The 27,366-nt window shown below is 31.2% G+C and overlaps 1 protein-coding gene across 1 annotated transcript, besides 1 other annotated feature; it reads left to right on the forward strand.

The window, feature by feature from the left end:
• Positions 1-1,727: 1,727 nt before the first annotated feature.
• Positions 1,728-26,573, forward strand: Smp_144630 (hypothetical protein; the record flags this gene model as incomplete). The annotated part of the gene is made up of 2 exons (XM_018791023.1): positions 1,728-1,788; positions 26,440-26,573. The coding sequence occupies 2 exons, from the start codon at positions 1,728-1,730 to the stop codon at positions 26,571-26,573; spliced, it is 195 nt and encodes a 64-aa protein (XP_018645733.1).
• Positions 18,177-18,197: a sequence feature (Short protein (Smp_198400, CCD59378.1) was converted to a misc_feature.).
• Positions 26,574-27,366: the final 793 nt, after the last annotated feature.

Below are 27,366 nucleotides of genomic sequence, written 5' to 3' on the forward strand. Positions count from 1 at the left end.
CTTATGAGTTGGAAAACTTGTCAGGAGATATAATAATGGGATATTCGGTTAACAAAAAAATCCAACAGGAATCTGGAATACAACCGCGCGACGAGTCGAGGTCCCAGCTGGTACAAAAAGGAATAACAACCCTTCGAATGAACCTTCTAGGGAAAAATTTCTCCTACGTATTCATTTAAAAGAACGGAGGGTAATGTGATGGGATTAAAAGACCAAATAAAATTTTGGTTCGTTGTGATTTTGGGTTAACGTTACTTCCGTTATTTTGATTCAGTACGATTATTCAGATTAATATTTGTTATTATTTCCCAGTGTGATATTTCATTCGTCATAACATGAATTTATTTGAGTACTATATTCTTGTATTAAAGTAAGGTGAACTATGGTCAGAGTAACATTCATTATCATGAAATTTTTTCATAACTCTTGGTATTTTCCATATATGTGATTTCATCCTAATTAATAATCAGAGTGGCTGTACATTCAATATATAATGAGTGTGTCTTCGACTAGGATCGTCGTTGTATTTTAAGGCTACTAAATCTTCATTCATACTAGTCTCAATGTCTCACCTCACCTCATGAGAATAGCAGTGGTTCCCCGACCTTAGAAGTATAAGTGATAAGCGACGATGACATAACATACTTCGTTAATAACAACGTACTCCAGAATGAGTCAATGTTTGTGCTGATACGTACGTGTCTGTTTGTACACAAAGAGACGTGTAAATAGATGCGATGATGTGAATATTATAAAAAGTAGTTGCATTTTGAATTAAGTAGTATGAAGTGTGCTGTTTATGTGTAATAGAATTGAAATGATTTTGCTGTTTGGCATATAGAGGTAGATGTGACAAGTGATTTGTTCAGTTTGGAGAGATGAAAGAAGGTGGATGATGTGGTGCAATCGTCGATAACATGACTGCCTTTTTGTGTTAGTGAATTTGGAAGAGGATTTGATTTATATTAATAGTCAGAAATTCTATAAGTCATTTGCTTCAATGTCTAGTTTACCGTTTCCCTTTCATTTTCTCTTGTTTCTCCGTCTCATCTGTTTGATTTTTTTCGAAAGTTTTTTTTCCTTCCCTCAGACAATCTTTTGTCTAATCTTTGCATTTCTGTTTTTTATGTTACTTTTTTTTGTTTGACTTCGTACGTTTTTTGTTGTTGCAATATTGATATTTCACCACTTGGATCTCACTTGTTAACTTCACAATAATTAGTAATATTTCATTTCGGTTCATTAGAGCTGAATTACTTTCGTTTCTTTGGTTATATCCATCTTTTTTTCATTATATTAATTTTCAAATTTATTTATCTTATCTGAATGGTTTATACATTTCATGGTGAGTTGATGATATTGTTCAATTTGTTGAAATATTTCCCATTTTAAACCAATAGGAACCAGTTGGTAAATGAACGAATAAAATTCACTCCGTATTATTAGACTGTACTATATGTAGAGTTGGAAATCATATTAATTAATTAAGTGGTAAACTTATTATTTTCTTGACAATAGAAGTTGGAATATCAATGTTAAATGAGATCAGAATTAATCGTATGATTTATGTATCTATTACATAATGGATTATTTTGAAGAGAAAAAAAGAAAAAAAATAAACTATCTGCTTTAAGACTGATGATGATGGTTACCCAATAAACTCATATTTACACAGTTAGATAAACTAATTTTTTTTGTAGACTGATTGAGGATAAAATTTTTATAACATGGATACAAATATTTTATTATGCTCAAACTCTTTCAAGAATGAATCAGATTATTATGAAGGTGAGTTGCAATTTAATTTTTATAATGATTCATGTTACTCGTAGGTAGCTTATAATGTTTTAAGAAAAATATTAATTTTATGGTTTGTCAACTTTAGACTGTTTTGTGAATAGGCAAAAACTACACAATAACAATAATACTTTTCCCATATGAACACAAACTATATTATAATTTGGTGGATAATTACTCCTTATTTAGAAATTTTCATAATTGCAATTCTTTGTTTATTTTTATAATTTATCATATATAAAGACAATCCCACTGAAAAAGATCATATTAGAAAGGAAATTATTTATAACAGTGCTGAATAATAACAACAGGATTATAAATAGTGGATAAGGTTGTGTAAAGGTATTGACCTTATTAAATGCGAGTTTAAGGTATTTAATACTGAAATTGTTAAGACGCCATCACTCGATATCGAAAACTCAATAATGTTGCATACGTGAATAAATTTATTAATTAATAAGTAGTTAACAGATATTGTTTACGCCATAAGACCTGCAGATCCTTGATGGATACTATTCAGGAATCATGAAACAGATGTGCAGTGCATTCCGGTTTTCGAATACTGAAGATTCGCATTGTGGAAATTAGAACAACATATGTAAGCGAACAACTATTTTCAATTAGATCGTCATCAGGCTTTACTATCTATCTATTGTATATCTCCATCATTTCCCAACGGAGTTTTTTACCATCTCCTTTATATATCTGAAGCAATAGGAATCCGTACATTTCACCCCAATTTATGTGTACAGAAAAAATTTGTAACCCCCCTACCCCTTCTATTGCCGGACAAAATTTAACAAATGACATTATTAATATCTAAATGTTATTTTTAATTTTGTTATCATTTGTTCGTAATTTTCCGCCTCTTTCCGTTTGTATTCTTCACTATTTAATTATTTACATACTTCTTATTACGTAATGATTTAAATGTTTTGTGATGACTATTCTAAGTATGTTTACCCACGTTTGACCTCCTATTTCCAATATTTAACTATTGATAAGACTTTGAAAAAGCTTGGACCAGATTGCCAGGCGAAACGTTGGATTTACTACAAATTCATTCGCTGAGATTTTACAAATATATTATTCCTATTTAATGTCTTACATCAACTCGGCGCTCAAATACTGTGAAACTATTCGCTCTAATTTAGACGAGAGTTCTTATATGATAAGACTTTTGTTATCGCAATTTAATATTCTTACTACTATCAGTACACCTTTCTTCCGACTACCAACTTGTACTTTTAACTATTATGCTCGGTGACGTATTCTATTTCATTGTGATTATTGACTCAAATTGCCTTGATTGGTCCAACATTTTCGTATAAATATTCATGTATATTAGAGAAAAGCCTGATGACGATCTAATTGAAAATAGTTGTCCGCTTACATATGTTGTCCTAGTTCTGGTTTTCAACGACTTTCCAGCTAATATAAGTTTGTGTTTATCTTAAAATCGAACGAACCTTTACAAAGTACTTAACAAAATGTTAAAAAAATTATTCAACAAATTGGTATCATCAGATTAATAGCAATACAATCGGTGTAATATAATAGATGGTATTTTGTTTCCTGTAGGAAATACTTTAATTGAATATAATACGTAGAACGTGTATTTATATCAAAAAGTAATCCATTAACAACAAACAAAAATTGGTTTTAGTTTGCTTTGAAAATGATCGATTCCATATAGATTACATAGAATTATCCCATTAAAATGTAAAAATAAAGAGTAATATAAATTTGAGAAAAATGTTAGGGTAGATTTTCTATGGACCTATTTTTGTTTACTCTTTTTGTCTCTTTGTTCGAGCAAACTTAGTCATAGATTACAATGAAGGTGATTTTCGTCAGCTGAGGATCTACTGATAAACAGGGAGCACTGGATAAATGCATTGTTTAAGTATGAGACTCTGCAGCAATGCTTACTTACAATCTCGTCAGGGATTGAACCTAGGATGATACACCACAAACAATTCGACTTGCAATCATATAGTTTACATTTCCAACTTCAAACAAATGACATTTATTATTATAATAGACGACTGCTTCAAATCTGAGGTGGTTAGACTTCACCATTGACGACTCTTAATAGAAGTTCTGTAATCCATTTCGAATTCAGTCATTAAAGAGTTCGCCAAGACCTTAGTTTTGTGTCATAAAGCTGGAAATGCTAAACATTGGGTTGTAACTCAGTAGGCAAAGGTGAAAGTCCCCGGGTAAAACCCGCAGGTCTTAGTCTTTAGTTCCATGTAGGGTATTGTACAAACACCAATGATTAGTCCCTAGATTTCTGTAGTTTCCCAGATATTATTGATCGATAGTTAAAAATTGAAACATCTGTATGTTATTACATATTATTATTTTCGTAGATAACTGTAGATTTATCATAATTTTAATTGACTAATTAGACTGTTTCATGAGGTGTATTAGCCATTTGAGCTTGATGAAGTCCAAAGGTTTTTTCGGAAGAAAGACTGTCATTTCAAGGGATATCAACACATCACGTGGATATGTTTTCGTGTGGAGATCGTTGAAAACGTCTTTATCCTGGTGCACCTCGGACACGTCTACGTCCCATGGATACCAGTAACACAGGTTCATTCACCCTTGGGACAAGTATATTCTATATGCATATCGATGACTCATGGGCTTTCACTTATGTATCTCCTGGCATAAACTTAGGTATACTCACACCAAGGAAGATTGATGGTTACCATTACCTTCATTCGTACTTGCTACCTCTTTCTGACATTAAGGAGTTGCACGCACACCACTGACAAATAGGCTTGCCCTCATGCACTTCATAACATACACATAGGAATAAACACTCGTAAAGAAGGATTGACGATCACCTCTCCATTCTCTTGTCTTTGCTGACATCCATGCAGTTCATATTTACAGGGATGCACAAAGAATAGTCCTTTATGATTTCGGTGCCTCAAGTATGGTCTTTGAATTATCCAAGATTCAATAATGTGGTGTATTAGTTTGATCTCCACAGACCTCTCAAGTTACCTCATGAGGTTACTTTTTTACTCAGCAGCACAAACGAGAGGTCTTTGGCCGGACTTACAGCCAGATTGTTTGTATTTATTTTATTATCAGTTGTAACACTCATAAGGGATTAGTTCAAATAAATACCTTCCTTTGTTCGGTTTATTACTAAATCTTCTGACCAAAATGTTTACTAAACTAAATCCCATTTTCTTTAATGGTTAAATACGTTGCAAATGTTTTCCGGTTGACCGTATTCAAATATTTGATTTTGTCGCTTGAATTCTAAATTTATTATCATATTACATCCAAAAGGGAGTAATCTTATTACAACTTTTTTGCATAGTAGCTAATCTTGATCAATGAACAGACAATAGAGTGCTAAAATACAAATTTGTCAATTTGATTATATCTTAGGTATGGAAATTTTGAAACTTTTCAAATGACAATTACTCGGATAACTTCATTTCAATACAAGTAAACACAAACGTTATACTCATGATTCTAAACATTTTTCCTACAAACAGCTTGTCCATGCAATTAATAATCGTAGGAGCCTAGTGAAGTCTTATTGTTAGAGGCTATTGTGAATAACTGACCAGGGCTTTCAAGACGACTAGTCGTGGGTTTAACTCTTTCGTGAGCATAAACACTGAAATTCAAGCATACCCAGCTGATGAATGATGCAAGATAGATCTAAATGTGCTTTTTAGTTTCCGTTTTCTCATATTCTTTAATATATTAAGAAGTTAATTTGACTATATCGGGTTTGAAGTATATCATAATTCTTACTTCCTATTGAGTGCCACGAAATATGAAAAAGTAATCAATCTCCATTTCCCTGTCTTATCCGACATCTAAACAACAATCAGATACAAAATCACCTCTTTGTGTGGTTAAAAAAATCAAAGACAATGTAAAATAATTTAACTTTTAAATCCTTATTGCTAATTTTACTAATAAATTAGTTTAATTTCCATCATTATAATGTATTTCATGAAACATGTGATATATACCATGGCTAATACAAAGAAGTAGATTGGGTCTAAACATCGAAAATAATTGATTTTAAGTTAGTTATGAATAAGTGTTTTTTGTTGGTGGATTTTAAACAACTGATTAACAACTAGTATAGTCCTTCAGGCGTTCAAATTTTACTAACTTAAAGTCCAATATCAAGTGTTACGAAGAGATAAATATACGAGATCAGTTCTTAAGTCTATATTGTTTTCATTCTGTAGTACCTCAGTTTTTAGTTCTTCATAAAAACTGTTTGGTTTAACATTCTTTTTAACACAGTGTGCTGAATATTCATTGTAATATTCGTTTTATTTCAGTGTAATATTTTATTCAGTATAAAACTAAATTTTTTTACACTGTGGTGTTTACTACGTTTGATATTATTTAATTTAGTGTGAAGTTCTTCCATTATGACGTAGCATGCATTTTGAAGTAATTATCCCTAACACCCATCTCCGTACTGTTCTTATTTCGGTTATATATAATATCATTTTTACTTCCTATATTGAGACATACGAAATCCCAATGTTTTCTAGCCTTAAGTACAAGCACTCCAAAGTTAGAGACAGCATGAGAACACAATGCTAGGGTAATATCTCCTACTAAGAAATAATGGCAAATAGGAAGCTCCGATTTAATGATTTAGTCTGAAAGATTTCCACTACCATTATAACCTGCTTCAGTATGTTAGGCAAGCTAAGATAATGGCTACGTAGGAAACCTAATTTTTGGATTTCTTCAGTACTAAATACTGATAGAATACCACTTGTTGATACATCAGTTGAGACGAAACATTAAAAACTTATTTTTATATTTATGATTTCTAGCTGAGACATAACATCAGATGTAAACCGACAGAGGACTAAAACGTTTGCAGAATAATAAAATTTTCCCGATCGGGTTCCTCGCAGTCTCCAACAATAAAAATGGAATCTTCTAACGCAAACTGTTTTTGGTTAAAAATGAAAGCCCGCAAAAGAGCAAATGATAACCATTGACATCATCACAGATCGAACCCAGAGAATTCAGGCCTCATGGCGAGTAATTGTTGTAGCTTAAATCTGATTCCTTTTTGATCGTATGAATGACTGTTAGTTGTCAAAGTATAGGTACTGTCTATCCTCGTATGTAATAAATGACTTTATTCGCGTTAGTGAACAAAGGAGTTAAATACGTCAAGTACGAGAATGGTTTTAGAATACAAATATTTTCTACACTCATTGATCTGACCAGGGAATCAGGGTGATGAAGCGAATAAAAGCGAGCGAAGTGAAAATGACATGTATTGGAGATGGCTGGGAAGCCAACTCGCTATGAGCAAGCATTACTCAATATTTATAGCCAGACAAAATTGAATGACAGACATATGATGAATAAGATACGAAGTGTGCATACACGTACGCTCATACAAAAAGGTAGTCAAGATTAATAAGCGAATAATTAACAAGATCAAAATATAACTCATAATTGATAGGTGAATTAGCTTGGCTAGAAGCTAGAATAAAGTATATGGGCTTAACATAACAACCGATACTACATAATAAACATTAATGCTAGTGAATTGGAATACAATGGTCCACATTTTCAACTTTATTCATTTCATGATGTAGTGAAATGTCATCAAATACTATTGATGATTACTAATTTGCATCAAGAGAACTGGACTCCATTAGTCATAATATTTCACTTGAACTACGTGAATTCACCTCAAAGACATTCATTGACATTGAAATAAGTCACATTTAACTGTATTCATCAATATATATATGTATATAACTCCGCCTGGAGCCCCTCTGGAGTTAATGCCAGTCACGAGCCCGGATAAAGGAGGGTTGGGTATGGGGTTAGCAACCCCTTCCAGTAGAAAACTAACTCACTGAAAAAACGCTAACCAGGAAAAAACGTTATATATATCAGTACAATTTGGGATGACAAATATGTTATATTTCATTTTAGTTGTAGGAGCATCTGTTCTTAGCTTCATACAGGCCCGCTTGTTCTTCTTTTAATAGCCTAGAAATAGACGTTCGAAGTGATATATTCGTTGTGATTTATATTGTATGTAATAAGAAGAAATAATTATTGTATTACTTAAAATACTATACTGGCTAAAGTTTATAATGTCTAATGATACCACTATGCGAAAAATTTTAATTTATAGATTTTGATTAGTGTCCTAAAAGTTATTCCCCAGTACTTCGGTTAGATCTTGATAGATTGAAGTGAACAGTATATTTGCATCAAATCATATAATTTTATTGTAGTTGATTTTATTTCAATCTAGATCTTCAGACATTTGATCGAATTTACTCGATGTTGACTTTGTACCATCATTCTTACTAACCTTTTTATAATCAAATGAATCGTAGCTTTAAATATTCTATCTTTATTTAACATCATCTATCGATTGGTTAAATAGACAGTATCTTGTCTATTTGAAGTACCTAATGTATATATTTTTGTTTTAAAATGTTGAACATATTTCTGTAGTTTTGATGTACAAGTATTTTGCAATTTAATTTATTATTTGTGTATGTGTTATTCACATTATTGATTATTCTAAATAAGCACACAAATAACTAACAGAACTTATTATTGCAATAATAAGTTAATTACATCACTTATATATATATCACATATACATATATAAACAGTTTATCAATGTTAATGTTATGTTTACTAATATGAATTTTATTAAAGTTTATTATGACTATTAAAAATCCAATTAGTTACATCTTACCTATTTGAAGAATCAATGTAAGTGAATAAATGATTGTTTTAAACAAAAACAAAAAAGTAATTTGTGTTTATATTCATCTGAAATTTGGATTAATTAATTTAAAATGTATTCGATGTAAAATAAATCAGAAGATTAAGTTATTCCATTTGTTTTTGTATAATTGTTTCTCCTACCTCAGCATCAATGTTAAGTGTATACAAGCTGTGTGTGTGTGTATGTGTTGATATTATTGGTTTTAAAGTACGCGTTCAACTAGTCGATTTTTTTTGATTGGATTGAATAGAAATACCATTGGAAGGAAATCAACTAAACACAGTAATAATAAGAAAAATAAATATGTATTTAACAGTCTGGGGATTTGTGGAGATTGGAGTATCTTCACAGTTGAATTCACGCGTCGATCTAAGTTAGACTATCATTAAAAACCTGGAAGTACTGGATGGCCGTTTCGTTCTAATATGAGACTTCTCAGCAGTGTATTTAGTTAAATATAATGTGGGACAAACTGAACGGATGAAAGAAATAAAGTATACATATATCGCCGAAATATTACCAACTTACAGAAAGTTATATTTTTTAAATTGTGAATACCGCAAAATACATATTGTGTTTATTAAAGTTCAATACGTGTAACATTGAATGACAACTAAAAGTTCTAATAGTTACACTCTCGCCACGATAACTGCAAACCTAGAGTTTTGTAATTGATAGAGTCGTATGCATTTACTGGCACTAACATGCGCCTCACTAAGTCGAAACAGCTGTACATTACATTAATGATTACCAATACTCAGCCAATTGAAAATAATCAATAATGTGAATAACACATACACAAATAATAAATTAAATTGCAAAATACTTGTACATCAAAACTACAGAAATATGTTCAACATTTTAAAACAAAAATATATACATTAGGTACTTCAAATAGACAAGATACTGTCTATTTAACCAATCGATAGATGATGTTAAATAAAGATAGAATATTTAAAGCTACGATTCATTTGATTATAAAAAGGTTAGTAAGAATGATGGTACAAAGTCAACATCGAGTAAATTCGATCAAATGTCTGAAGATCTAGATTGAAATAAAATCAACTACAATAAAATTATATGATTTGATGCAAATATACTGTTCACTTCAATCTATCAAGATCTAACCGAAGAAGTTATGATCTGAATATTCAATTAGATGCAAAATATTTATTTTATAATTGAGTTAACTCAGTTTCTTTTAATAAAATCTACTTCCAGTTCAAAGGTTAATAGAACTTACATGTGTTCACTAGTTTATCGTAAGTAGTCGTTGTATCGATTGGTTCTACAATTGATTTAACCGATATTCTTTCACGTTTTCAGCTTTTGAATTCAATTTATTTTATTAAAAATTCCAGTTAATATTGAAACTGATTCTTGCAAAATGTTATAAAGAATGTGCTTTTTTACGATTAGGTGTATGGTTAAATTTAACAAAAAAAATTATGATGAGTCCCATATTATTATGAAACAACCGTCCAGTGCTTCCAGGTTTTCAATGGTGGTTTAGCGTTGATCGGTTAATGACCTCGGTCAAAACTCAACTCAATGGATATACCTGATGATGATCACCAGAGGTTATGCATTCGGATTAGAGTTATTCATAACTTTATTCAAAATCCTACATTATGCCTTCCAATGAGAAACTCTGTCGGAAGATGTCTTCCTAATGCCCCTTTAGACTTGAGTAGTAATTTGACTGATAAAAGTTCACGATTAGTTCATATATTTACATGTGCTCAGCAAAAAGTAACGAAGACAGCAGCATGCACTCGACAAAATGAATTCATTTTGATCTTATTGATTTCAGTTAGTCTGGAGTCACATTCAAGAACAATCATATTCTACATCATATATAGTTTGACACATGGTTTGATGTTCGGATAATACAATGTATGTAAATTATATTTATTGTTATGAAAAGTAATTATCTGACTATTTATCTATTCAAGTTCAATAAACATATAGTTTGGAAAATGTTTTCTTAACTTCAGGAAATTATCAGATTCGATTAGTTGAAAACCCTTACTGCTTATATTTTTTTTACTTTGATAGCAATGATGAACACAATATAACAAATGATAAGACAACGTCTGTATTATGATAAACGATCTCGATCTCACAAAAACTTACCGAATAGGTTGATAATAATGTAGTTAACATTAGAGAATTATAACAGTGCTATAAATTCGTCACCCTTTGTTACCAGGTTGTTTTGACTATATTTCCTTACTCACTAAAATCTGGTTAGCTAAGACATTTAGCATATCCAGTCTGAACGCTTTATGATCCCTGCAAAGTTCTGACTTGTTCTCCAAAGCTTTCCATCACAAATCTAGAAAAACAATCTAAGCACCTAGTATTATGTAGAATGCATGATATGCATATAAAATCCAAGACCACAATATACTATAAATAATAAGTCCAAGACAAGCCCTCACATAGAATTCTGAAGGCCAAAGGAAAAGAGGAAGACCAAAGAACACATTACGCCGAGAAACGGAGACAGACATGACAAGAATGAACGAAAATTGGATAGAACTAGAAAGGAAGGCCCAGGGCAGAATGGGTTCGAGAATGCTGATCGGTGGCCTATGCTTTATTGGGAGTAACAGGCGTAAGCAAGTAAGTATTAAGTCTCGAGATCAAAGGCTCTAATTTCCATTCTATGAGATGAGCACTGCTTAGAAGTCCCATACTAGAAACAAACAACTGTCCAATGTATCCATGTTTTCAATGATTGACTAACTTAGGTTGATTCGTGATCAGCATATCATAACCCAGTTGTTCAATATATGCACACCGAATAACTACAAACAGATGATTTGATAAATAGTTCACAAATTCTTACATTTTCATTTATGTGCTTCATCCCAGCATACTACTTTTGTGTATCAGAGCGTACAAAGAACGTCAAAGATTTACAGATACACTTTTATAGTACCAAAAATGGAAATCTTCAAATATTATAAAAAAAAGGACATAAACAATCAGGAGCTATAATGTTTTAAAACACTTTAGTACTTCAATGAAATTGTCCATATAGTTGACTGATTTTGAACATGAACAACCATCGAAACACCACTGATGATGAATCTAAGATTAAAATTAAACAACTGTCTAATATGCTTTAGTTTTCAAAAACTATCAATCAGCTAAAATTAACCAATATTAAAAGTTATATTTCATTATTAAAACCTAATAATAAACATGAAAATTTCACTTTTATTATGATTTCACAATAAATTACCTAACAATTAGAACGCACATCATGTACTTACTGGTTAAATAATTTTGAACTTGAACTTTCAAAACATTGAGTTGACATTCAACAATTTATATTTCCAGCTTTTGTCAATACACAATACTCAAACTATCATCTATTTCTCTTCGTAATATCCCTCATACTGCTAATGTGGTTGGACTCCATTGATAATTTCTTTTTGATGAGAGCACTGCTACTGAAGAGTTCCATACTAAGACAAAATAGACATCTAGGGCTTCTTAGTTTTCAATAGTTCCCTAACTGAGGATAATACAATCATGTAAAAGTAAATAAAAACATACATTGTGTAGTGTTTTGTAGTGTTTACTCATATATTTTTCTTTTATCCCAACTACTTCACGCTAATTCTACTCAACGGATAGAATTTTACATACACAAGGAAAGTGATTTTAGGCTTAAAAAAAAAGATCTTAAAAATCACAAGGAAATTTTCTTTCTTTTGAAATGTTCAAATGATTGTTTACGAATCAATATTCACTCTTCAATAAAAGCAATGCATAGGAAATCATATTATTGTAAACAATGAATGGTAACAAGAAATCTGAATTCGATTGTATTTACATAAATATAATTCTATTGTAAATAATTTTATATAAAAAATAGTTTTTTTTCTAAAAAAAATTACTGTGATGAAAATCGCATCAATATGAGTCCGTCTTAAGTTTATAAGATCTAGATAATTCTGACAATCTTTTAAATAAAAGCAAGTTTTGCCAGCCTCATTTTCTTCTGCCAACTCCTAGAGTATGTAGACCTTTGACTATCTGGTTGACTTACTATTTAATTCAGTTGATACGTTCTAGATATATCTGTTGGTTTGCTTATACAGACCTTATTCATTTTAATCGAGTTGGTTGTGATCTGTGCTGAACAATCATGAGTAGTTTGTATGAATAGTCCTGCATAAATGTTTGATCGTTTAGTTTGAGATGCTTCAGAAGTGCACACTCAAGACCACATCATAGAACAAACCCAGATTTAAATAATATTTTCAACTTCACTTACTCATTGATTCCGTACATTGTCACTAGTAACTTACTATCTCAATTCCGATATGGTTCACTCCAATTATTAGAGTTGCTTATAGTAACTTCTAAAAATCTACCTTAAGACCAGTCCCTAGTGTCCTGAGATATTAGGATAAAACCGTTAGATATAGCTCCCTGCTTCCAAAAGATTCTCCAAGTTAATAATATTCTTTTCTAGAGTTATAAATACATTTCGTCAAAATGTTTCAGTCAGAAATGTCAACATTCACTTCTTTGACCTGTGATTAGTCTACTATAGAATTTCGTTGAATACATGATTTATCTCTTAGTATTCGCCAAGATATTGTCTAACTATTGGTAGTATTCAACTAGCACTAACCACTAACTAATCTGTTTTCGGCTACTAACTTCAAGATGATTAATGCAAAAATCATCTAAATTTTAATAACTTATCTTGCTTTACTATTATTAATGGCTTTACTCAATATTATATTTTCCGTACAATTTAGAAATCTCGGCACAAAGTATTTCAACAAGTTTCTCTTACAAAACAGGAAAAAAGTAAAGGGTCTCAATAATTGCATACATATCTACATAAATGAAGTAAATAAACTACTTGAAATTAAATGAAATGATTTTCATAAAGAAGATTTTATTCTGTACAAAGTTTTAATTGGAAACATGTTTAAGGATACAAGTTATTGACTAGTTCAGCTCTAACAATCTGTTCGTCACATAGTATATTTGCTAGACAAGGTATTGTGGAGCTTTCATATACTTGCTTGCGTGCATGGAATCTAATGTATTGACGTCTCGTTCTTTCAGACGTTATATAAGGAGAAAGATATTGTATTTTGTGTACATGGACATTTATGAGTAACGCTTTGTATCTAAGCCTGTTTGTTGGATATCTTATAAAGCAAATGTTTGAAATAATTAAATCTTGTTAGAATAAATAAAATTGAAACTTAAATATTTACTGATGCAATGAGTTTCAATCTATTTGATTCACTATTATCTCAAAAATAGTTATTATATTTTGTCTTTAAAATCTGTACTGCCATCAACGAAGCTATGTGCAGCTAGATAGTGTTATAATGACATTGTCTAATGGTTAAACTGTCATGTAATAGCCGTGTCTTACGTTATAACAAATAAATGTGTATAAATTCTATTAGAATTTATATATTTATTAAGATATAACGTAAATAAATAGATTTGTAAATAAATACGTCATGAACATTGAACATTCAATTCGCTCGATAGTTCACTTAACAACATTAGCGATTCACAAGTTATATTTACAGAAAACATAATAGATTTTCCTTTTTTTTACGTCTCTCTAAAATTTTCATTTATATTTCCAAATGATTTATTTGTCTACTGTTAATTCTTGATAACAATATATGATTTAGTGTATAATTCAAGAGTCGATAACTGACTAGTGACTGAGTAGTGATAAAGTTATGTTTGTTAGGTCCTGTTGAAAGCTTATTAAATTCTATTGATTAAGTGGCAATATTGTCGCTAGTTCAAGTGATTCATACACTATGCTGAAATGTTAGGCGTGTGGATGTTTTCAATTAGGAACCCTGGAACTAGGTATCCTATTGAATAATTCCAACCCCCAAACATAATTCAAAATTATTTGGTTGATTAGGTGGTGGAAACTATATTTTATATTATGACAAGGGTTTTCTCAATGGAATGAAATGAATAAGGTGATTACTGATAATAAGATGTATCAATCAAACATATTGATTTAGAGAGCGCGTTGGTGTTTAAAGCAATAGGTATTGAGTTCGAATATCAATGTTAACATTAAAAACTGTGATGGTGGTAAATTAATCTGATCGTTCACTGTTTCGAATGTTGTTCATATTTCATAATTATACATCATTCAGTTGAAGTCACATTCTATGCATAAATCAAACTACCATATCTTCTTGATTATTGACCAGAATCAAAAGCTATCAAAAACAGAAAACAAAAGCACTGAACAATCTTTTTGACCAAGTCAATAAATTTGTTCCTTTTACTTTTTTCCATGTCGAGTGAATTCTTTTATCACTTAAATTTGAACTTTGTTCTCGATGTACTGGACTAACATCCATTCAATATCACAGAATGATTGATTAGAAGATTGTAAAAACTATTTTGTTTATTTTCTAATTCAAATCAGATACTGAAATCAATTAAGGAATCTATGACAACTTAATAAACATTAATTTTCATATTATTTCCTCTTTTGTTATACTCTTCAATGACCTAATTTTACTATTCTCTATACTTAATCTTAGTTAAAACAATTAGTATTTGTCAGTCATAAATTATATACATCTTATATATATATATCGGGTATCGTGCAAATTATCCTGCTGGTATAGTTTTCTATTTACGGTTGTAAATGATAATTCACTTTATTCAAATTGCCAGTTGAAATATCTTTTTATGTTTAGAATGAAAGAAAAAGAGGCTTTTTAAACTTTTTGATTGCATGATTAATGCATTTATCAATAAAATAAATAGCAGTCGGAATGGAATTAGTTGACGTTATCCATCACGTTTCCAATCTTCAAGTAACTTGTTAAACACAGCAATTTTCACTAGTTTTCCGTTCATTAAGTGGACGATTGGTATATAACAGAGCATAAATTTCATTACAGTTTTCATTTTAGGAATTATTATGTTTTATATCTTGCCTTTTCGGTTGCATTTCACTGGCATATTCATAGAAATGGTCTAACCAGGAAGTTTTAACTGGATTGGCTCCCTATCCTTAGAAATGTCTTAAGTAAGGACTTTGCATTTTGAAGTTTTGACTGATCATATCGATGATGAGCATTAATCTCGTAAACTACGAAATTCTAAAGAATAGATGATGAAGAGATAAACAATTTCATTCAAGGTAGATTATATTAATTTGTAGAAATGGGAGAACATTTTCAGTAAACAGAAAAGACTAACTTAGGTGAGTACATTAGTGTAAACGTTTATAAGAAAATATATTACTTTAGCTTCTATTATCAGTAAGAAAAAGAGTTAGAACTTTATTGGAAAAGTAACTTAGATTTAATTCTGTACAAATATCTCTAATACTTACAACGTTTAGGTACATTTTTAGCAGATATCAATTCTAGACAAGAAACCCATTTCATCTACATTGACCTATTTTTATCATTTTTTCCACCTGATTTTTTTTCAAGAATTTCACTGTTATTTTGAAATTCTGGATAATTTTAGAAATATTTATGGTTAAATTAATTAAAGCAAAAGATTTGTATTCACTTGTGTTGTTTACTTGTTTGAGGTGAACGGTACTGAGTTCAAGTCCCAGAGTGAACATCAACTCTGTGATGCAGGTACATCCAGCTGACGAATCCCAAATACGACGGAAGGCATGTCCTGGATTCCACTGCTAGCTACTATCCATCTTTGCTTATAAAAGATTTATATATTTAAGAAATTTTATATTACTTGTCTCCAGTTATTTTAAAATGTCATTTAACTGTTAACCTTAGCAAGATGATTATTAATTTCAAATTGTGCCTAAGAGTATTAATACATTAGATTTTATGAATTTACACAGTTATTTTTTCTTGTAATTCATTCAATCTAAAAGTAAGTTACATAATATGACGTTGAATGATTTGCTTGAACTTAGTCTTCCACCCTCGAGAAATAGTTATATATATATATATATATATATATATATACGTTCAGTTGATATAAGGACTTGGATGTAATCGACATCAATCCAATTTATCACAATTGTAAAATTAGGATTGAATTGTAATGAATAGTTGATAAGAATTATTAGTTCAAAGTCATCATCTGTTATCTTAACTCTTCTGATATATTAAGAACGAAGTTATGATATGATATTTTGAATGTTTAGTTTTATTTTATTCTTTTTGATATTTTTAATGTATTTGTTGTTATTATTATACAAAATAAATAAGATTTTAATAGTATAATTCATGAATCGTTTGAAGCTAGATCACCATGGACGACTGTTTGGTGGATTATGGATGCGCACTGCTGAGGAGTCCCAAAACTAGAATGAAACAGCTGTCCAGTACTTCCAGGTTTTTCATTGTGATCTAGCTTCAATTGATTCATGAATTCAACTATTAAAATTGCTATAATATCCACAAAACCCCTCTCTGATTATAAATAAAATCCGTTCAAAAAAAGAAAAAAAATCGAGATCATAATTAGTCATTTGAATAATGATAATTATTGTTGTATTTTTCCTTATTTCATTTTGTGGATTTAAACTCGTGGTATGTTTTAGTGTGATTGTTAATGTTGTTGAAGGGAATCGATAACTGCTCTTTTATTTTCTGTTTTGGTCATGTCATTGAAAAAAAAATGCAATCGACAATTTCGTGATCAATCCCAAGACATGCAGGTTTGGTGACAAATGAATTTGGGTTGAAACCACAAACAAGAAATTTATCAGCGTCTACATTTCGAGCTTATATCGATTCTCGATGTAACGAGATAAACGTTGGATACCACTACTGTGTAATCACTGCACTCTACCCTCTGTAACAGTTATAATCTTTCATCAGAATATTAGGATATCATATGGAAGTTAATCATCAATAAACACAGAATTGTAGTTTAGTTTAAAGATTTACTATGATTAGTCAGGGTTTATAGATGATTGCAGTCGTTAAATGGGACGATCATGTAAAAATCATTTGCATTTTGTTTGCACTTACATACAGGTTAGTTCAGAACTTAAATTGGCAAAATCTTGATAAATCATAAGATCAAATTAAATCAAATACGATTTAGGCAAATTTAATGATTAGGACATTTTTGTCTAATGTAACAAATGTATACAGTGTAATACACTTTTAATTCTCTTCATCACATGTCTATAGCTTATTTTTGTGTGACTATAGATATTGATTAACTCTTGATTAAATGGAATAGGATCACATACCTTTCCTACCGCTCGTTGTTTCGTCTCACTTTCTTCTTTTTGCTTCATTCCTCTGATTGTCTGTTCAAATCAACGAGTGTACAAAATGTATATATGAGGAATCCATTCTCATATTCGACTTCCTTAATTCTGTTATACACTAAAACGGATTAATTCGTTAATTTTATACAAAGACAGACGATATGTTTATCCCAATAGCAATCAGAAACAAGCCAATTGGATTCAGATTCCGGGCTACAAAACAGTAGATTTTCCGAAAAAGAATACCAGATTAAATTTGATGACTAATTGAGTAACAAAATCTTATGGTAGTTATGCAAATACTCGAAGTTTAAACTAGTATAGTCAAGCTCAAATCACTTCACCATGCATAATTACAGTCTTTTGTATTCCAACCCGAAGGATTAAATTTGTTCGAAATTATTACATATTAATTCTTCCGGTTAACGTTGAACTGGAACCATTTCATCTCTAACATTAGATAAATATACACGAAAGGTTTAGATCGTACGAGACTATTTAGGTCAGTTTTCTTTAGAAAAGCTTTTAATACTGATTAATTAGGAAACAAACTGTAATTGAATAAACTATTTAATAATAATAATATATAAAACTAGTTGATGTTAAATGACATGAGTTATCTATTTGGAGTGAGAATGTAATTGTGCATGCATGATTGGTAGCGTATAAATGTGTCCGTTGGACTAATTTAGAATACAGTAGATTTCTTTGTTTTTTAACGTCGGTAAACAACCAATGTGTAATTGTTTCTAATCAATTTGAGCATCCATGGAGAATTTGGTTGAAATAAAATAGAAAAATGAAAATAGAAAAACTACTTTAATTATTTAAACAATGATTATTTAAGAATCCAATGAGTATGGTGTAGATAAGTGAGATACAAAACAAATCCACATGTAGGTTCTACACTATTCTGAATAATGAAATAAGACTAACAGTTACCTTATAAAGTTTTGCGGTATAAAAAGAAATAATATCAAAAGTGGTTCCCGTTCAGGTGAATTTCTTTTTATCTTACCGTCACTTTGATTACACGTAAGGATCTTACAAGCATTTTATTCTTTATACTTGTTCCAATTTTTAAATATAAACAATGATAGATTCAATAATTTGGTTATTACAATTTTTAAACAAAATCAGACATTACAATTTTCCTTAAGTAAAAAACAAATACATTATGAAGGAGGAGAACTATATTTGTATTCATAGTGATCGCATTTTATGAAAAATCCAAAGTTTCAGTTGTCAATCTAACTCAAGCATTTTCAAGGAAATGTAATTAAGCTTCGGAATTATTGAATATAAGTACATGGTTCACAGGTTAACCGTTTACTAAACAAACCATCCAATCATAAAAACAGTGTTGAAAGTGAAATTTATTGCAGTGTGGGGAAATTGTGTTGAGCTACTCCTTGTATGTATATGTATACAGCTCTGATGCGAGAAAAACTCATTGATCATATTTCATATCTGATTAGGAATTTGATAATATTAGATAATTTGCGAGACTATATGAATCAAATATTCCACCGCATGGATAAATAAACAAATGAATGCTTGTGTTTTAAGTACAGAGTGATAATTGCTAGTGTCGAATGCAGGATGTGCATTTTGTGCTATTTGAAACTCGTCATCTGTATGTACCTATATCCCAGAATTGATGTTTACTGCAGAAACCGGACCCACTACCGTTCGCTTCAAATACCACCGTATTATCCTTTTAGTTACTGAGTTCGGACAACTACTCACTTATTTCATGGGATGAATTTCAATTCTATATATTTATAATTTTAATCTTCTCACTGATGTGTAAAATTGCAACTGATTAGTCCTGCAGAGAATATGAACTCTGGAATTCAGGTACGTCCATCTGAAGAAATGTGAGTCCTAGATTCCACTGCTGGTTACTATCTATATATGTCTAAAATGCTTGTGACTTGAAGGCAATATCGAAATAATGCACAACAGATACACTCATGATTAAAGCAACTGATCAATTTCAGCCCTCAACATCAGTGGGAAAATCTTGTTAAACAGATATGTTCAACAACTCACTTCACAAGTAATTAGATGGTTGGAAATATTCAATAAGATAACCTCAAGCTTGATTTCACATTAGTTGGCATTTATAAGAAATCACTACCTGGAATGGTTCATCCACATTTCCACTATCAAATTTTCATTTATCTGAACATAAACATAAGTCATATTTTATTAATCTATTTAAATGATAACAAAATACAAAAACTTTCTTAAATAAAACAACAAAATAAAGAAATAAGATGATGACATGATATTATCTTGTAAAATCTTTGTACTAATAATACAATAATACAAATTATATCTTATTATTAGAAGTGATCACTTACCGTTTAACTCATATCAAAATCAGGAGGTCATTGACTTCTTTTTTTTATTTTTCTCTGGTAAAAAAAGAAGAAAAAAAAAGAAAAACCATCATCATCAACCGAAAATGTTTTATGTGAAAAAATATTGTCTTAGTAAATTTTTTATAATCTCCATTATACTTTATCTACTATAATAAAGTTTTCTTTTAATTTCGCCCAAAAATTTTTTTTGGAAAGTTTCGGGATGGCATGATTAGTTTGTCAAATTAAAAAAACAAACAAAAAAACTATTAAGTTTAAATTCACTTAATATTGTTTGTTTGAATCTTCCCAGAGTGAACATCAACTCTGAGATTCAGGTACATCCAACTGACGAGTCCCAAATAGGACGAAACGCGCGTCAAACTGGATTCTACTGTTAGCCACTATCCATCTTTGCTTAACAAACTATTAAGTTATTTACTTATTCAATTAATTGTTATAAAATGATTACCATATATTGAAAAGTATAATTAATATGATAATGTATAAATGAATTTATTGTTGTATAAAATAAAATTATCCTGAGTAAAGTTTGTTATGTTTGTTATGAATATTTATGGGTTTTATTTATTAACAAAGACACCATTCAGAGATCGTTTGAAACCAACGTAGGACTGAAAAGTTATTTGGTGACAAGTGGGAACTTCGTAGTATTGCATATTTACAATACAGTAAATACATTTTATATTAGAAGTCTTCTTATACATCATTTCTATTAAATTTATAGATATAAAAATTCACTTGGTTTGATTTTATTCATGTCAATTAAGTGGCGGTCATAATGATCTCTAAATTTAAACATTTCATTTTAAATTTACCATAAATGATTATTTGTAACTTCATATCCATAAAAACTGATACATTATGAATGACTGAATACCAACACTGTTGACCTTCTAAAAACGTGAAGAAAACCGACATTACCACGCAAAATAATAGTAATTTTTTCACAATAAAGTATCAAAGAGTAATCAGCATTGATTAGCAATATTTTATTTTTCGATGAATTCTGTCGAACTTTTAAAATTATAACTTATATATATATATATATATATATATATAGATAGATAGATAGATAGATAGATATATAGATAGGTAGATAGATATAGATATATATATGTATATATTCACGTCTAATAATAAACTGAAATAGGGAACAAGATTTGTAGCTCTAGTGGATACTTTCAGATGTGTTGCACTCACCAAGATGTTTAATTTAATATCAGAAGGGGTTTCGTGGATATCATAGTAATTTAATAGTTGAGATCATGAGTCAATTAAAGATAGACCGCCATAGAAAACCTGGAAGCACAACACCGTTGGATGCCGGCTCAGCGGTCTAGAGGTTAAGCGCTCGCGCGTGAGACTGTTAGGTCCTGGGTTCAAATCTTGCGAAGAGGGATCGTGGTTGCACACTGCTGAGGAGTCCCACAATACTTAATTTAATTAAGAAGTTTTTGCTCTCATTCCGGATAATATTATCAACAGCACTGATTTTAAATAATTATTCTACTACGAAGTAAATGATGATGTTGTCTAGAATGGCAACAAAACTTCACATTTGAACGGTTAACGTAGTACAGCCAAACTCATTAATAAATTATTTGTGAAATAGTTGTACGAGGCAGTAGAGTTTGTAATATGTTCACACATTTGCAACTGAAATACCTTAAAATATAAGTTGACATAGTTTCATCCCAAGGGAAACCATTTTAAATTGTTACCAATTAAACTTCCACAGAAATATTTGGTAGAGATGAGTAATTAGCTGTTTAAGTCCATAAAACAATAGGCTGTTATCAATTTTTAAAAGCTTACCTAATTTCATATATCTTTGTTTTGGAAAATTGAAGGTAACCAGTAAGAAACTTTGGACATAGGATGTGTATTAGTTTACACTCATTACCAAGACAACCTTGGATGGTCTTTGTGAAACTGGAAACCTGAAAGTTCACTGTCACTTTCTGAAACGGTAACACTGAGCTGCCGTTGCCTCAACTAACCCTATGTAGGGTTGAGATGTTGACTCTGATTGACCATCGAGTAGCAACAGGTGTCATTTTTATCTAGCCTTGAGGATTACAGACTAGATAAACATAATGCTAGTCACTGATACTCAGTAACCAATCAATTCCATCTCTTTTTGGATATAAAAAACTCCCCAGAACAAGATTGTGCACGTAAAACTTTTCACAAACATTCGACGGACTAGGGATTTAAAGTTTCGAGCCTATCGACCAACGTACCTTCTTTTCTAAAGTGAAGAATAAAGGATTCAAAAGTATGTTTATGAAAACGTTTGCACTGTTCCTGGTAGTAATAATGAAAACTGAAAACTAGTATCTTATTGAGAAGAGTTGAAAAAACCAATTTTTTGTTGTAGCGGTTACTTTTGGCAACCATACGGTTGTTTCTTTAATAAATAATTGGATCGGTAGTAATTAGGTTACCCGTTTACAGCCATTACAAAAGAAGATGGATCGTCAATGTTCTCAAATGTTATGATTTAAGGTCGGACTTAATAAAATCTAATTAGGTTAGTATAGTGTTCTTAGATTCCGAACCAATGACGGTTTTCTGTAAAGCGGGTTTGCGGAGAACATTAAACAATGTTGAAACCATGAACCGACCCAAATTGAACCGTGATTGAAAACCAAAAAGCACAGTGCTGAAAGTGAGATGACATGACCAGAAGATCTCAAACATGTCAATTGTGTGGTAGTTACCCGCCAAAAGCAATGGAAAATGGTCGTAAAGTATCGCGAAGTGACTAAAATAAGAAATGTGCACAACTGGTCTAGCGGTTAGGCATTCAGGTCCTTGGTTCGATCTACGTTGTTGGGTCGTAAGTGAGCATCGCTGAGAACTCCCGTACTAAAAAGAAATGGATTTTGAATAAAGTGTAACTTGAAACACATTGACGCGTCTATTACTCGCCTCCGAACGTTGGAATAAAAAAGCCAAAAAAATGAAAGGATGCAATTATTTGAAAAGGACTGAAGTCAAAAGAGTGACTCTGAAAAATAACAATTTAATTCATTCAGTAAACTGACATAATACTGAGAATAAGACAAATATCACCTATAAAAAGGAATAACGGTCGCGCAATACGCTCAGTTCAGCAAATATAAAAATTTAGACTACTGAGTTGTGATTGAATGATCTAATAGATAATGTATTCATCTTACGGTTAGTAAATTATTGGTTCGATGGTATGCATTATTGAAAAGTCCTTAACTAGACTGAAGCCGTCTGAACCATTCAAATTGTTTTTAGTAAATAAGATCATTAGATCTTCCGTTCCACTATCACCAACACCACGTAGGTTGATAAGCGGTGAATTACACCCTATAAATTAGAAGCTAGTAAGTTCAAAGAATGGTTTAATATTTCCGAAGCACCTCATCCTACTGTATTTTTAGATAGCTAGATATACTGAAACAGAAGGTGGATAAATGTAGAAAACCAAAATATACACAAAGACCAACGTCTATATTTAGAAATTTATGCGTAAATGATCAATTATGTATATTACTAAACGGTTTCGCTTAAAAAGTATCTAATTTTCTCATCGTTGCTATCTACTATTACCGTTTTGTACTAAAAGCTAAGTTCATAGAGCAGATTTCGCGTTACAGTTTACTGCTTGGTAGGTGGAGAACATAACTACTCATTATTCAGGTGTTATATATTATGTAAAAAATACTTTTAGTGCTTCGCTTAAATGGAGTGTTAGCTATCATGAGAAAAAGTACCCTCGAGTTATGATCAGGAAGAAAACACCTCAACATATGTTATTTCTAAAGAGATTTTCGTTAAAGATACAAATCATCAACTTGCATGGAACAGTAAGTTGTTCGAATTTGGAAAATGCGACAATATAATGTTGTTTTAATGCTCTAAGTAGTATCTTAGTAACTGCATGTCTTGAATATTTGTCATTTTGTCACTATCCATCGGTAGTGTTACAAACTACAGAGAAACAACTACCTATGAAATGTAATTCTCTTATATAAAAATTTAATACCATTTGGTATTACTTAGTTGTCCCTTGTTAATATTGGAAGTGCAAAGATCCATTCCATTGTTATTCATCAGTGTGAGAAATACTTTTGATCAGTCGTTCACTTCAGTCAATACCTACTTTAGAAATAAAATAATATTTATGGGTTATTCAAATGGAATAAGAAATCCTTCATTTATCACATCTCTTTCTTTTAGAGTGAAAATCGTGAATTAGTTTATGCTGTATAGTTAGTTAGTTTTCCAGGTGAATTTTTCTTTAGTAATGAAAATTGATTTTCATTCCTTTTTAATATCACACGTATTTTCCTAAGATTACTGTAGGTATGAGAAAAAAAGTATGGAATCATTATTATTATTATTAACGGTCATTTCACGTGCAAACGGGAAAATGAATAGAGTAAATGATTAAAAATGGCTAACATAATAGTGCATGACAGTACTGAAAGATAATTGGTTAGTATTTTTGTGTAACATTAAAATGAATGAGGAATACATTGGTATCAATAATTCTAAATTCCTTAACTACTTTTACCATTTATCAATTAATTTAAGATGGATATAATAAAGATCCCCAATGGGAAAATTTAAAAATCACATGTAGGCGAACAATAGTATTTTCAATAAGATCGTCTTTAGGTTTTACTCTGGTCTACAGTAACATTTATATGGATCTATGAAGACCTTAAAACAACCGAAGCCATACGTAATAGGCAAAATGTACTAATTACAATTGAGAGGACAGGTGTACTAGTAGTGACAAGAATAATAAAAAGCAAAACGTTTGATCGATAGTTCAGCATAGGAAGTAACTCAAACTTCGATTTATGGATATTAAGATCATAATCACTAACGATTCTTACAAACACGTAATATGAAGTGTACAAGTGATCAGATAGTGAAGAATGTAAACGGAAGGAGTTAAAGAACGACAAAAAATATAGGATGAGATAAATTAGTAAAATAACTTATTGAAACATATCCGGCCAAGTAAGAGACAAAAGAATCACCAAATTCTTCTGAATACATAAATTAAGGTTATATATTCGGATCGCTACAGCTTGTGTTATGTGCAGGAAACGACATAGAATCCCATTGGTAAACGATGAAGGTATATGTAAGATTACCCAAAATGATTTACTTTCATCATATGAACACAGTCAGACGGGTGCACCAAAATGGAGCAACGTATCATCTGTATCTTCTCTTTTCAAACCAACTAGAGAGAATTCCACTCAATTATCCGTGAAGTTTCTTGGCAGTACACCCTTTATAGCTACTTCGGCAAAAGGAAATGAATTTGTAGATGCATATTCAATAGGAAACCTATGTAACTTATTAGGGTAAAACTTGATGACAGCCCAACTAAAAACAATATTTTCCCCTTATATGTGTTGAAGCTAGAAATGTAAGTGATTGTAAGCAACTAAGTGGTTTTAAGGTTAGGCTGTCACTTCAGGAGGTCAAGGTTCTGAGTTCAATATCTGATGGAATCATGAATACGGACTGCTGAAAAATACCATGCTAAAAAGATACAGCTGTCCAATGCTTTTGGTCATGAGTGGTTGTTTAAATAACCTCGTTTTGTAAAGGAAGCTACTAAGTTCAACAATCTCCAATACTCTAGATTATTGATAATCATGCAATCACTACTACCTAGCCACAAATAGAAGTTTTGGTTCGACTGCGATGTCAGTACTAGGAAAGTTCAGTCATATTGGGTGGGGGACAAATACTTACCGAACGAAAAATATCCAGACGGCTGAAGTTATCTTTGACGTTCGGTAGGTGTGTCGTACAAAAAACTGTTGTCATTTTTCTCATTCAGAGGGTAATTGTGGTTGTTGGATTTGATAGTTAGAGTCATGGGCTGACCCTAGACAACATCTGAAAACTGATTCAAGTTAGATAAGTAAATTATTTGATACCGGTTCGATAGTCCGAAAGTTAAGCGTTCTCAGCTAGACCTTAGGGTTCTGGAAAAGATCTTCTGTGGTGATTGTGGGTCAACAGTGTTGAGAAGTCCTATGTTGGAACTATACAGCTGGCCAGTATTACGTGGATTTGTCTAAAGTCATTATGTATTTTAAATCCTTTAAGTCATAGGTGTCTATTTATTCTTCTCTTTCTTAAGTGATTTCTTATTTTTAAACTTTTATCTTGCACAATGCTTGTTTTAGGTATGAACATGTCGTACTGCCATGCAACATTAAATTCAATTCATCAGTGTTGGCCGCCTACATTAGCTGGACAGTTTGCGAAATTACCTTGTCCATCAAATGTCACCGACTTTCATTACGATGAAAATGGTTAGTTTCAATTCGTATACATTTGCAAGTGTACTGTAGTTAATGATGTATTATGGAATTAATTAGTAATTGATTTGTAAAAATGTTTTAGATAAATAAATGTCAAGGAAACTGACTGGAGCTATCCAACTCAATTTTTCTTTTTGAATAACAATCAACCAGAATAGACTAGCACTTGGAAAAGAAAAATAAGACTATAATAGTAGCAGAAAATGATGAACTTAGCTAAAATAAATAGACTGTTTATTAAAAAGAATTTTCCAAGGTTCAAACTTGACCTAAATGAGGGTATCTATTCGGAACGTAGGTAGGTGATTTGCAAAGTCCAAATCATCTAGCCCCATCCAAGTTGTCCATCGTATTCTGTACCTCTCTGAGATGTGTTGGTTTTCATAATTCAATTGACCACCAGAAGGAAGAGAAAGGGCAAGTTTGAGCAGCCTGACACCGGTCTCCACTTGGAATGTATCTGTGACCTGTCCCACAGGAACGACCTCGAAGTGTAGTCCATCGTATGAATCTCGTTTGTTGTTAACGATCTTCTCAGGAATATTGTATTGTCGAAAATGTTTCATAGGGTTCTTGAGTTCACAAATTCAAATCTTTCTCATAGTGAAGGAATTTGATGCAAAGTGACGAGTCCCATATCATTGATTAGTCAACAATGATCCGTGGTGTTTTTTGATGGTCTGGACATGACCACCACCGATTATTCAGAAGTGGTCCGTGGTGTTGTTTGATGCTTTTTACACGACAGGTCTTAACGAAATCCATTCTACTGATCTCGAAGCTAGGCAT

This window comes from Schistosoma mansoni (assembly GCF_000237925.1).
Source record: "Schistosoma mansoni, WGS project CABG00000000 data, chromosome 7 unplaced supercontig 0100, strain Puerto Rico, whole genome shotgun sequence".
Lineage (NCBI taxonomy): Eukaryota > Metazoa > Platyhelminthes > Trematoda > Strigeidida > Schistosomatidae > Schistosoma > Schistosoma mansoni.